Source organism: Oryctolagus cuniculus, chromosome 10, assembly GCF_964237555.1.
Source record: "Oryctolagus cuniculus chromosome 10, mOryCun1.1, whole genome shotgun sequence".
Classification (NCBI taxonomy): domain Eukaryota; kingdom Metazoa; phylum Chordata; class Mammalia; order Lagomorpha; family Leporidae; genus Oryctolagus; species Oryctolagus cuniculus.
The window spans coordinates 24,811,360-24,826,302 of NC_091441.1; the positions used below are offsets into that span (position 1 = coordinate 24,811,360).

The 14,943-nt window shown below is 37.6% G+C and overlaps 1 protein-coding gene across 2 annotated transcripts in view; it reads right to left on the bottom strand.

Moving 5' to 3' along the window:
- Window positions 1–14,943, bottom strand: part of DCC (DCC netrin 1 receptor) — a 1,216,740-nt gene that overhangs the window by 39,322 nt on the left and 1,162,475 nt on the right. For both annotated transcript variants that reach the window (XM_051851212.2, XM_051851210.2), the window contains exon 26: window positions 2,792–2,953. In XM_051851212.2, the coding sequence (XP_051707172.1) occupies window positions 2,792–2,953 (162 nt within the window). The remainder of the gene's footprint in view (window positions 1–2,791; window positions 2,954–14,943) is intronic.

Here is a 14,943-nt window from a genome sequence, read left to right on the forward strand (position 1 = left end):
CTGCTAAGAATCCTTAATATATATATATATATATATAAAACATCAGGTAATCTATATTTTGAACCAGCAGATCTCTCTGTTTCTGATTCTATCTAATAAAATAAAAGTATATTATACAAAGGTTATATAATTACCTTTATTTTGTAATCATTATTTTTAAGAAATTATCAGTTAAAATATCTAGAATCAATGTTTTAATTAATTTCTCATAGACTGTATATTTTAGAGGTATTTAGGATTCACAACGAAATTGAGGGAAAGGTACAGAGATTTCCCACATATACCCTGCCCCCTCACATGCACAGCCTTACACAGCAGGGCTGGCATTTGGCTTAGCAGTAAGGTCCTGGTTAGGACACCTGTGTACCACATTGTAGTACCTAGGTTTGAAAACTAGTGCAGGCTACTATCTCCAGCTTCCTGCTAATATATGACTTGATGATTTAAGTATCTGGTTCCTGCCTCCTATGAAGGAGATCTGGATTGACTTCTCAGTTCTTGGATTCCAGGTCCCCTAGCTGCTATAGGCATTTGGGAAGTGAAGAAATGGATAGAATCTCTCCCCTACTCACTCTCTCTGGTTTTCAAATAATCAATCATATAAAAATTTAAAAACTTAAAAAATCATGCACCAGAATACTATATCTTGTATCAAATTTTAAACTAGCTTACTTTTTCATTGAACTTTAAACTTTGGAATAATTTCCCTTATAATTAAACAACATGTTGTACCAATTCAAGAGAATAAAAGGAAAGATCAGATGAGATGTTGTACAACAATGAATAACATTTCAGAAGGGAACTGTACCTTTAAAAAGGGAATAGAAACCAACCCAGATGTTCATCAGCTGATGACTGGATAAAGAAATAATGGGGGCCGGCCCTGCTGGCATCCCATATGGGCACCTGTTCAAGTCCTTGGGCCCCCGCACCCACATGAGAGATGCAGAGGAAGCTTCTGGCTTCACATCAGCACAGTTCCTGCCATTGTGGCCATCTAGGGAGTGAAGCATTGGATGGAAGACCTCTCTCTCTACCTCTGCCTCTCTGTAATTATGCCTTTCAAATAAATAAATAAATCTTTTAAAAATTATGTTGTATATACACTATGGAATACCACTCTGCTGTAAAAAAGAAGGAAATCCTGTCTTTTGTAAAAAATGGATGCAAATGGAAACCATTATACTTAGTGAAATAAGCCAGTCCCCAGAAGACAAATACCATGTTTTCTTTGATCTATGGTAACTAATAGAGTACCAAAAATATAACGTCTGTAAATGAAATTGACATTTTTGAGCACCCATGTTTGTTTATAGCCCTTGTCTCTCCTATCGAGGAACAATTTTTTTTTTTCTACATACTGTTTGTTGAACTCTGCACTTAGTGTAATGTTAAATTTGTGAGTGTAAGGTTAACTGAAAATAGATCTTTGTAAAAATTAAGAGTGGAAATAGGAGAGGGAAGAGGAAGAAGTGTTGGAGTGTGGGTGGGAGGGAGGGTAGTTTGCGAAGTATTACTATATTCCTAAATATGTATATGTGAAATTTCTATATCCTAAATAAAATGTAAACAGGGTAATAGAAATGAGGAAGACAGCATGAGAGCTTCTACTTCTAAGCATCATTCTTGAGAAACTAGATTAAAGTCAGCATACAGAAGAAATCAAAAGATTTCTTAGTATTGATTATGATATTATGGATAGTGATCTAACAAAGATAATATTAACATAAAAACTTCTCTTTTTTGGTGAGACAAGTTCATTTTGGAGGTTAAGAAAAGACTGTGGTTCCTGAAATTTTTGCTCAGAGTCATGAATCTAGTTGCCTTTGGACTTGGAAATTTGTGGTTGTTAGACTTCCTATGTCTTTCTCATTCAGTTCCCTTCAATGTGGTTTGGGGCAATATTTATTCTCAAGTTTTTGCACACAACTCTATTCTGTAGATATGATATGCGGTGAGAAAAGCGAAAATAAATCTAATTCTCCCTCGGCAGATTTTTGATGCCTTTTAATTCTAACCTTGCTACATCCAGACAATTTATGATTTCTTAGAGCTGTCCCTGTTGGGCTGGGAAAAATACAGCTTACCTCACAAATATACTTTATTGCTGTTACCATCATATCTATTACAAAACATCCTTTCTCACATGAGTTGCTGAGTCACCTGTTCTTAACTAAGAGATGAAAGCCATAAAATCGATTTAAAAACGCTGCGCTCAAAGAAAAAAACAAGTCAAATGGCACAAGAGAAATCACCAGAGTGTATATCATAACTTAGAGAGTCCACCTATATTCCTGTTTTCCTTCTAATAAAGGAACTGCTACTCTGGAAGTCTTTTTTCCCCAATAATTAACTGTTGATAAGGTATTACTTAACTGATTAGACTAAAGCATCCATCCAAGAACTGGTTCATCAGGAATCAATGAGTCATGTTCCAATTACAACCAGCAGACACTAAGAAGATGTTGAAGGTATCAGATTATGATGATGAACTTCCTCATTCATAAGACATATAAACTTTAGGCCCCCATCAAGGTTTCATAGAGCCACATGGCTTTTGTTTCCTTACCTTCCACTGTGTTGTCCATGGAGTATTCTGTAGAAAGATTCTTAAGAGAATCAATCTAAAAGCAAATGAACCAGGATCCAAAGGACTGACTCTTAGAAAATTCTAGTGCTAATGTCATAAATCATTTTCCAAGAAATAACAAGATCAAAATCTTACACACTTGACAAGGTATCCTTGCTTTGATTCATTTGCTCTTATTAAAAATAAAGGAAAATGCCTTACACTGAGTTCTTCCTGCTCCGAATCCTCGGTCCACTGACAGTGTTGGGAATGGCACGGGCCGGAGAGTGAACTGCGGGTGGGGATATCCACAGGTGGGAGATGGGAGGATTCCTGGGTACTGGGCACTTTCTAGGGTTGGTACAGGGATGGCACTCACAACAGCTGCAAAACAAATAAATGGATTTTTGAGTTCTATGCATTCATTCAACAAGCAAATAAAGGTAATAGCTAAACTTTCAGATTCTCAAATCCGCACACACAGTTTATGGCATCACATAGGTTCTCTTATGCATATAACCCTTCCACAGACTTCCTTTCCTACTTTGGAAAAGACAGCTCACCCCTCAAGAAACTATCTGTGGAAGATTCTTTGGGGCTTAATACTTCCAATATTTTCAAAGAAAGAAATAATCATGTTTCCATAAAGCAATCTCAATGTTTTGTTCTTTTTTTTTTTTTTTTTTTTTTTTTTTTTTTTTTTTTGACAGGCAGAGTGGATAGTGAGAGAGAGAGACAGAGAGAAAGGTCTTCCTTTGCCGTTGGTTCACCCTCCAATGGCCACCACGGCTGGCGCGCTGCGGCTGGTGCACCGCGCTGATCTGAAGGCAGGAGCCAGGTGCTTCTCCTGGTCTCCCATGGGGTGCAGGGCCCAAGGACTTGGGCCATCCTCCACTGCACTCCCGGGCCACAGCAGAGAGCTGGCCTGGAAGAGGGGCAATTGGGACAGAATCAGGCGACCCGACCGGGACTAGAACCGGGTGTGCCAGCACCACTAGGCAGAGGATTAGCCTAGTGAGCCATGGCGCAGGCCTGTTTTTTTTCTTTTTTGGGCAAAATCTTATTCTTTCTTCTAAAGATGAATCATTGCATGTTAGGTTAGGTTGTTGACAAATTGAATATTTTGTGTTAAGTGGGTTAAGGAAGTGTTGGGAATGTTTCATTAATTCTGTGAAAGAATGCATTATTGTTGGGAGAATTATAGAGAAATGTAAGGTGGTTCTCAATATTCATTCCCAGGATTTGTCTTTAAAAAGAATATATCTTCAAATAGTCAAAGCAGTGAAATTTAAGTGATGCATTATTTTACAGTAGCTGAAAATTCCCTTCAACACCAACATTTTTTAGGTACGCTGGCTGAAACCCATAGATTCATAAATACCTTACATAATATCTTAGATTTTGTCATTACTGTTAATTCCATTATCCAATATTTTCAATTATATTATAAAATATCTATTCCAATTGTCACAAGTCTTCATTTTAGATCATTGTAGAAGATAAATTTATTATTCCTTCTTTCTTATTACTAAAAATTAAAATTTAAGCTAACTATTTGAATAACCAGTTTCACCAGTATATTCCTGTCTATGCAACTAATGAAGCTATTTCTATTGTATATTTAATTATGCTCTAATGTCAATCAATGCACATACCTGAACATTTACCACTTTTTAAGAACTAGTGTAAGTTCCATAAATAACTTCACAATTACAAACTACATTGCGCTATTATAAATCATGAGACACAACATAGACCTTTATAAGTTCTAACTTAAAAATGCAGATTAATTATATTACATCTACAACACTTTAAAATGTGTGCTTCTAGTAACGTAGGTTTTAAATTTGTATTACAGAATATATTTTTAGTGTATTCATTATATTCCACGTAACGTTTAAGAACATGTTTACTTGAATTGAAAAATGAAGCCAGGCTCTCTTAGGTAGGATTTTGATTGACTGATGCAAAAATGAAGATTGCTAAGCAAGTTAAATGATGGGTATTTTTCCCATATTGAAATAAGAATATATAAATCATTGAATCAGATGAAAACATCTTACCAAAGAATTGCTTTGGTGAAAACAGTTTAGTAAGGTACATTATAAAGGATATTTCAATTTTCCTAATCTATCTTAACATGTAGTTATTCAAGGTGCCTCTAAGTGATAATAATATGCAAGTCCATCTTATAATTAATTGCTAAGTTTTACCATAGCTTTTCATTGGTATAGTTCCTAGAAAATCAGAAAGGAAATTACTTGAATGAACAACAAATAATTTGGCAAGTCAATTGGTTTCTATAACTTTATTTTCAAAACAACTGAAGGAGGAATCTATCTATTTTTCAGTTAAAAGATTATTAAAAAATAACTGGGTGGGAATTCAATGTGCTTTTGACATATATGTTCAAAGCATTGAATGCCTGCTACAAAAGTCTCATGTTAGAATATTCACCTGCACATATATGAAAACAAGGCTTTCAGTGTTTATATGAATAAAAAGAAATGAAACTATGTAACAAGTAACATTCATGCATGGATATATGCAATTAACAAATCAAAAAAGCCTCATGTTATTCAGTGACTAAGTGCCACTAAATTCTTACTTTAAATACAATTGTGTTGAAACAGTCTTTGAAATGTTACCTCAGTCCATTAGAATAAAGTAACAAAGGCTTTTGCTGAGTACATAGTTACTATCATCATCATCATCATTATAATAGACATGGACACATTTCTAAAGTAAGGTCTATAGAATGGCATAAACTTCTTTTAAAGAGATTTCTTCATTTATTTGAAAGAGTGACACAGAGAGGGAAAGACAGATAAAGAGATCATCCATCCTCTGGTTCATTACGCAGATGGCTGCATTGCCATTGCCACTGCCATTGCCCAGCTGGGGCTGGGCCAGGAAATTGTTCCAGGTCTCCCAAGAGGGTGGAGGGGCTCAAGCACTTGGGCCATGGTCTCCTGCTTTTCCCAGGCCATTATCGGAGACCTGGATCAGAATTGGGGCAACCAGGACTCAAATTGGCGCACATGTGGGATGCCAGCTTTGCAGGTGTTGGCTTTACTTACTGTGGCACAACATCAACCCAAACACTACTTTTATACAACTCAAATCCTCTAGCTCTAAGGTAGTCAACTGAATTATTTAGCCCATCTTACTGATCAAATGGGATTACTACATAATCCTGAACTTTGATTGCCTGGTTGCAAAGCATTCTCTGAGTTGACAATTTTTACCCAAACAAATGTGACAATAATAGTGTTTCTTAGATATAGAAGGCATTTATTCCAGAAGTTGTACAAATTTTCTTGTCAGTATTATTATGTTACTATGCAAGTACCAATAATATTATGAACCAATGTTTATAAGGCATTTGGAAAAAGAGTTTTATAAGTATCCTCTGGGACAAAGCCCAATAAATTTGGATGGAGAAATAGAAGATTTTAGTAAGCAACAAAATCTCTAAATTAGAGAATGGAGAAAGCCCAAGTTTCTCTTTTATTGTCAAAGGAAAAAATTTTACTTCCTATTAGTTTTGAACTTTGGCTATTGATCTTGGTATAAACAGTTTGCAAACAGTAAAAGTTCATGTCATTCTGATCTTCAAATAAACAAATCTTTAAAAAATCATAAATCTATTTTATGTTTCTACCTCAGAAATGCTCATTGTTTTATTTTCTGACATGAAGTAGAAGAGAGGTATTCCAAAGATTTCTTTGTTAAGATATTTTGATCCATGATTTAGTTCTGAAAAGTCACAGAAGTTGACACTTCTAACACAGTTGTAAAAATAATCATCCCAAGTCAGTTGGATGATGCACGATGCATTGAAGTATCCTTGTGTACTTTTCCTCTAGATGTCAAATTTGAGAGCCAGAAACACACATACACAAAAGCTCTACAATTCAGAGCATATAGTACACTGCTATGTTTATGTAAAACAGCTCAGAGAGCGATATCATCAAGCATTTTCAATAAATCTCTGCTCTGCGGCCAAATATGACAAGAAATCTCTTCTGACACCACTTGGTGACAATTGAATTTATATCTGACACTGATGCACACAGATTTTTCAAGTAGAAATTCCCTCACCAAATTACTCAGCTCCCTGAACAAGGCACTTAGGTATTTGAAAACTTTTACAGCAGTCTTTAAATGTTAGCACTAAATGTGACCTATAGGAAATCTAAACTGAATATTTTTAATGCTACAAATTCTAAGAAATAAAACCCTCCCTAGATATTTCTCAACATGACAGTTGATGGAACTGAGATTCGTTGATGTAGAAAAGGGGACAAATATAATAGTGAAGATAATGGTATATTGAAGTGAAAGGAGTTTAAGTGAATCGTTTCTCATTCTACCTCTCTTCACTACCTTTCTTTTTCCCCCTGGGATGACCTGTATATAACCTGGAACATTTGCAAGTTCAATGTCTATTGCCCTTGATAAATATTCTTACATCTATCATATTTTCAGGAGTTTTTAGACAAGCAGGTGTCACAGAATGCCTTCCACAAGCATCCAGATTCTCTAAAGTAAGCCTTCTGGAGAAGTACTAACTTTCACAAATATGGTCTCCATAATACTCTTTTTTAAAAAAATAGAGACTTATTTTCATTTTTCTTTGAAAGGCAGAGACAGAATGAGGTCTTCCATCCACTAGTGACGTCCCCAATTGCTTCCAACAGCTAGGGCTGGGCCAGGCCAAAACGAGAAGCTAGGAACTCCATCCAGGACTCCCATGTGGATGGCTGGGGCCAAAGTACTTCCCAGGCTGCTCAACAGCACGAAGCTAGGTCCAAAGCAAAGAGGCCAGGATTTGGACCAGACACTCTTCTATGAGGTGGGGACGTCATTGCTATACTGCATGCCCATCCCTGTAACTACCCTTAACATAGTGGTAATGGGACCAAAGACTTAAGTCAAGCTGCCGGGACTTGTTACCTAGTTCTGCCACCTGTTAATGAATAAGTGTCAGGGTCAGTATCCCATATGGCTCCTAATGATTCCACCTAATGGTACTGATATTTCTATTGGGTTCTCTCACACATTCTACCAATAGGATGAGGCAGAGGTGATTGTATGTCACAACATTAAGTTTAAAAAGATCTGTCACGCACTTGCTCTCTTATCAGTCATTCTGGGGCAGCGAGATGTCCTAATTTGAGACTACACAGATCTATAGAATGGTCCATGTGGTGAGGAGATAAGGCCTTCTATCCTACAAATCTCAGGGAATCACATGAGGCAGCTTGAGACTCTGAGCCAGAACCATCTAGCTAAATTGCTCCTGGATTCCTGACCCTCAGAAGTCATTGAGAAAATAAGCAATCATTGTTTTGCAACATTTTGGGGCTAATTTACTACACAATAATTTATGATATATACAGTGACTTGAGTAAATTATTCAAGCTTCTATTTCTCTTTCCTCATCTGTTAGAAGGAGTGAATAATGTTAGCAATTCTATGGTGTGTGAGGATTAAAGAAATCATTCACTGAGAAGTACAACAGGGTGCTGGGTGAGGAATCAGAAGCCCATAAATACCAGTTACTGTTATTAATTTGTAGGGCTCTATCAGATCTCCCAGAGACAGGGTTAGATACTGTTGAATTGGAAATGTTTAAAACACCTTGATAGAGGCAAATAAATTATAGTTTTTAATTTAAATTTGAACCTGAGGAAATGGCATATTATATAAACTCAGGCTTTTCGTGAGATTAGAAAGAAAAATTCTTCCCCCAAGGGAAGAAAGAAGAGGGATTATGCGTATAAAACAAAATCTAGGTTTAAATTCTTGTTCTGACATTTGGAAGCTAAGGCCCTTGATTTATCTAAGGACAGCCAGTCCACTTTTAATACGGCTTATATGTACTTTTTAAGATGAGCTATAGTGTGGAGGTCACTGCCTGTGAAAATGTACAAAGATCAAACAGTATGCCTTATGGGCAGGAGATTTATGATAGCCCACCCTCCCTTCCGTCAGCCTTCTCAACTGAGATCTAACTATGAACTCCAGACAGTGAGTGTCAAGAACATCTGGGTGCACATTTGACACTGAGAATGAGAGAGAAGATGAGACTGTAGCAAAGACAGCCCCTGATCTGGGCCCATGGGATTCCTTTGAGATGAGTTTAAGACATCATACTGTTGCCTTCTAGGCAAAACAGAGTGATGATCCCAACATAGTGAACCCACCTGCTTAATCACTGATAAGCCACCCTAGACCCTTCAAAAAACCTTAATGTCAACAGGAAAGATCTTAAAATAAAAGGCAGCATATTTTGTTGTAGAAATATCCAAGACATTAAGAATGAAGGGTAAATTAGGTGAAAAAAATACGTAATAAAAGTATTAAAATTAAAGAGATCTGTAATTTTCATATTGCTCTAGAAAACCTTTTCAAAATCTAAGTTGGTATATTCTCCATCTCCTAAAATTTTTTAATCAACTCTTTGTCAGGGATCTTCTTGATTATTCTGATACCTCTGAAAAACAATTTCTTGCCTTGTGAAATCCTCCCAATGTACAAGATCCTGTACTCCCTGCAGGTACTTTTTTGAGCTTAGTAGTCTGAGAAAAAGCACTAGGGCACAGAGGGTTAACCCACCCCTGCAAGGCTAACATACCATATAAGTGCTGGTTCCGGTCTTGGATGCTCCACATCCTTTTTTTTTTTTTTTTTTCAGATTTATTTATTTATTTGAAAGTCAGAGTTTCACAGAGAGGAGAGGCAGAGAGAAAGAGGTCTTCCATCTGATGGTTCACTCCCCAATTGGCCTCAACGGCCGGAGCTGTGCCGATCTGAAGTCAGGAGCTTCTTCCGGGTCTCCCACACGTGTGCAGGGGCCCAGGGACTTGAGCCATCTTCTACTGTTTCTCCAGGCCATAGCAGAGAGCAGGATTGGAAGAGGAGCAGCTGGGACTAGAACAGGTGCCCATATAGGATGCTGGCGCCTCAGGCCAGGGCATTAACCTGCTAAGCCACAGCACCGGTCCCAGCTCCACTTCCAATTCAGCTTCCACTAATGTGCCTGGGAAAGCCGTGGAAGAGGGCCTAGTTGCTTGGTCCCCTGCCACCCAGTGGAGTACCTGGCTCCTGGCTTCAGCCTGGCCTAGCCCAGCCCCAGCCATTGAACCCATTTGGGGAATACACCAGTATATGGAAGATTCATATTCTCTCATTCTCTCTCTCTCTCTCTCTCCCTCTCCCTCTCCCTCTCTCTTTCTCTCAAACAAATAAACCTTTTTTAAAAAGCCACTTCTTAATCATGTCTTCAAAATTCTAAAAATCTCTTTATTTGGGTAATGTACCCAAATTACTAATTAGTTTGATCTAAAAACTTACTTGCTTATGGAACTATCACTTGATCTTAGTCAAAAGGTCAAGAAGTGATAGCCTATAGAACTATCTAAAACAACTTCTGTATTTTCAATACCTATTCATTCACAGTGGCTTTTAAATACACAAATATATTGCACTGCAGGAAGCATTGGAAATGCAAATGGCATTGTGGACTGCAGAAGTACAAAAAGATATTGCTTCTTGAACTAATAGTAAAAAGAAGAGGGAAACATGCTGTTCAAGACGCATACTAACAAAACTCAATGATGTTATCAAATCAGCATTTGTTATCATATATTAGGTAATCGCACTATTTCTAATGGAAATTTAAATTTGCTTGGAACTCTCTAGTCCAGGATCATTCTCTCAAAATTCTGAATAGTAGAAAAATTGTGTGTACTAGAGCAGTTGCTTCCCGTCATCACTCCTAGAAAAGCACTCTAGGTTGATTATGGGCATGCGCAAGGCAGAAGGGTGATGGAATGAATGTCCACACACAGAAGTCTGTTGAGCTGGGGCCAAACAAAAACTCAAAGTTGGTATCATCTACCCTAGAGGTTGCAATTACTGGTGCACAGGCCAGTCTGCTCAGTGTCCATCTGTTTGGAAGCTGACCTTCTGGTATTACAGTACCTAAAGCCAACAAAACTAATTTTTAAAAAGCTTCTTTTTCTCATGTAACTTTATTTTACTTTTTAACAACTCTGCAACTCACTATTTGTGTGCTTCAGCCAAATGACCAAAGTATGTGGTAGGCATGGGAAGAACAGAGTTGCTTCTCATAGATAATGTTCTAGAAACCCCACAAACCTTTAGCCATAAGTAGCTCCAAAGCTATCACAAAGGAGAACTATAAGACTTCCTTTGCCTCAATCTTTTTACTAGACTTTTCAGCCTATCTTTCTGAAATTTCTTTTTCCTTTCAAGGATAGTATCACATTACTTTTTACTCAAATATTCACAGGGAAAGAGAAAAACAAAATAAATTGATTTGTTCTTCCCAACAAGTTCTCACACATTGAATTATTAGAGGTTTAGTCCTAATGTGATCATAGGATAACTTACTTCAACTTTTAATATATCCTTCCTAGTTCCAATCCTCCTCCTCTACTGCAGCATTTTACAAAAAAAAAAAAAAAAAAAAAAAAAAAAAAAAAAAAAAAGAAAGAAAGAAAGAAAAGAAAAGAAAAGAAAAGAAATGCATTGCAAGTGGCCACACAAATAGTTCCATCCAATTGTGTCATAAAATTTTAGAGATCCAATGTAGGGGCTGGTGTTGTGGGCCAGTGAGTTAAGCAGCTGCCTGCAAGCCCAGAATCATACATGAGCACCAGGTTGAATCCTGGCTGCTCTCCTTCTGACCTAGATGCCTGCTTAATGCACGTGGTAAACAAATAGAGGATGGCCCATATATTGGGCTCTTGCCACCCATGTGGGAAGGACGCATGGTGTTCTTGACCACTGGCTTTGGCCTGGATTGGCCATGGCAGTTGTGGCCCTTTAAGGAGTAAATTATTGTATGGATTCTCTCTCTCTCTCTCCCTTTCCCTCTCTCTCACTTTGCCTCTAAAGTAAGTAAAAAATATTTTTTTAAAAAAATCAAATATAATGTACATTTAAATCTGTCTACAGTAATTGCTCTCAACCCAAGGAAGCTGCTCACCCAAGGTTGTGGGTCCCTCCCTGGGGACAAATGAATCAAAGGTGACTCGAGTCAGGGCACAGAAGGCCTGTCCCTGCTTTGCTAGTCCTCCGTTAAACAGCATCACCAGTTCAATTTTGCCCTCACCCAATCTTGCCTTTCTCACCCTCATAGATTCATAGATGTTACTCCAGGAAGCACCTGGCAGTAAATCTCCATCTTCCAATCCATGTCTTAGAGAGATTCACTTCTGGGGAAGCCAGTACATGGCTCACAAATATCCTTAAAATTTTTAGTAAAATCATATCAGATGGATTCAGTTTATATGGTTATCTTCTTTATGGTAAAAAAAAATTTTAATTATTTTTTAGACACTGTAAAAACACTCACCCTTTGTCACCATCTACAGAAAAGTGCATGAGATTGGAGAATGCAGTTAATTGGGTTCTTCTGCCTGTGCCATCCGTTGGCATGTTCCCCATAAGCATCAGCTAACTTAGCTGTAAAATGTGTGTAGGGCTAAGAAGTAGCATATGCCACACAATGTTTTCAAAAGAAGTGTCATCATAGACAAATAAACAGATTTTTGCACTCCAATGAAATTAAGTACATTTTTCCTGTGGGTTTTAAAAACCAAAAAACAACTTCAGATAGCCCATATTTTGTTTGCTAATTAACATTTTATAGAGAATGGCAGGAAATGTTAAGGAAGAGAAAAAGATAATCTTTCAGAAATAATGATTCCTAAATGGAGCAGCAAACATCTTTGTCCACGTGCCTAGAAATCTGAACAGTGCTTCAGCTGTGGTGTATAGAAGACTCGCTCCAGAACACACCTGAATCACCAGTTTAAGCATATAAGGCAGCATTATGTCATAAATGCCACTGAATGGTATAAAGAAATTCTATTAACATGAAAAACAGAACTATTATTTTACTTGGAGGAATTAGATTAGGGTTTGGGAGAGCATCAGTACCTACTCTGGTCTATGAGAGAAAAAGAAAGCTTCGTTAGTTTGAGCTATCCATGAAGTTCTCTCAAAAAGGAAAGAGGTTCATTGAAAGAAGAAACAAAAGAAGGACACTGCATATTTGCTACCTCACAATTTGTCTCATTTGGCACAAATCCAGGACGCAGAAAGGGCGCAGTAATAGGAAACTAAGTTCCAATCTAGTATGCTGCAGTTGTGGTTTTTCTGGCTTATATAATGCTTTTTGGTATCAGACAATAAGAACTACTGGAGAAATTTATGGATTGGAATGCCACGTTTAGCTTGTTTTAGGAAGAAATCCAGCATGCAAGATGAACAAGATTCAGAAAGATGCTCAAGACAGAAAGAATAATTTTGTAGCTGTTGTTGACAGTGCAGGTGTGAGCTTATAAAAAAGAGAACAAAATACAACTCTTGGGAATGGGAGGATAGCCAGGGACTCAAAAGATATTGTGAAAGAGAAGTCACAGGATATGGGAACTTATTTGAATGAGGAAGTTATATATGGGACAGAAAGGTTCCATAAAGATACTGGAGTGCATGGACTTCTGAAATGAAAGCTATGGAAGATTGGCTCACATAGATCTTAGTTACCAGTACAAACAGCTAGAGGGAAAAAAGAGGCAATGAAGTGCTCAGTATCTCTCTTTGCAGTGAAAGGTGTGAAAGAAAAAAGGGAAAGCGTGACAGAGTAATATCACCGGAGGCACAATAATTAAGAGCACACAACTCTGAAATCTGACATTTTGCGCCTAAATGCTAGCTCTACAAGTTAGTAACCATGGGATTGCAAGTTAGCCATTTAAGCTTTCTGCAACTGAGTTCTCTCTTGAGTGAATCAGGTATAACAACTGAATCTACTTCATGAGTCGAACCCTTAGCTTCCATTGTAAATGTCACATTTTTAAACAATTATTATAGTAAAATTGTGCAGAGATGTATGAATTTTGGAGGATAGGGGAGTAGAAAGAAACAACTTTTAATTCATTTACTTGATTACATTTTACTGATTGAATGCCTTACCGGGTATCTGATGCTGTTCTTGGGATTATGGATTCAAAGTGATTAAAAAAAAAAAAAAAAGGCAAACTCCTCCTGCCCTTCTAAGTGCTATATTAAGATGCGAGACACAAACAACCAATAAATAAACATAAAAATGGAAGCAAGATGGTGACAGATATTCCTAATGAACCAAGAGGCAGAATAAGGAAGACAGGGAGTAATGAGAGTTGCTGTGATAGGCCACGGACAAGGAAGACCTACTGATGAGGATGGCAGTTGGACACAGACCTAAATAAGGGAGAAGCCTGTAAATGTCTACAAAAAAGATATCCCAGACAAAAAGAACAGCAAGAGCAGCGTCTCTACTTATTATCCAAGGTACAGAAAGGTGGGTAATAAGATTGTGAGAGTTTGCAGGGGAGTAGCAGAGATGAAATGAGGGATATGCCCAAGGCTCCATCACATTAGTACTTGAGGGACATGGTAAAATTGTTGGATTTTGTTCTACATGATCTGGGAAATCACTGTGTAGAAACATCATCTAACCCATATACCAAAGGGCTGCTATGCAGACAACTGGCTGCAGTGGCAAAAGCTAAAGAAATGAGAATGGCTACGTTTATTGCTATAGTCTAGCAATCTGTGAGATCATAGTGGCTTGGAAAAGCACAGTAGCGGAAACAAGAATAATGGTGAAATTTCAGATATGTTTTTGTTTTGAAAGCATAGACTATAAGATTAGGCCAAAGACTGAATTTAAAGTGTGAGGGAATCAGAATAAAGAAGCATGAAAGTACTGCTTCTGACCTGAGAAAATGGATATATAGTGGTCCCATTAATGAGGAAAACAACTCAATGACTGCGTTTGGAAATGGGTAAGAGGGAATTAGGAAAAGCAAGTTTTTTGCTTTGAATCTTGCTGACATGTCTGTCCTTAACAATATGGAGAGTTGAGTTGACAGTTAATATGGAAGTTGGTGTGGATTCTAGCAAGATAATAGGTTGAAGATACAGTTTGGAATCCACACACATGCAGATGGCATAAAGGCAACTGGTACTAGGTAACATTATCTAAGATCGTGACACGGGTAGAAGAGAGAGGAGCCCTTAGGAATGAGCCCTGGGGCATGCTCTGTCTCTTGACATTTCATAAAGAAGAGGAAAAATAACTAAAGGATATTAAGAGGGAGCAGCCAAGTATGAGGAGAAGTAGAGGCTTCTGCTTACCACCAGCTATGGGAAGAAAGTACTTCAGGAAAAACGTGAGAGCCTTTATGAAGTCAGCTCAAAGTCTGGGACTTGATCACTAGATTGCACATTGGGTAGATTCCTGATAACCTTGACAACAATAGTTTCAGCGGAAAGGAACCACGACAATT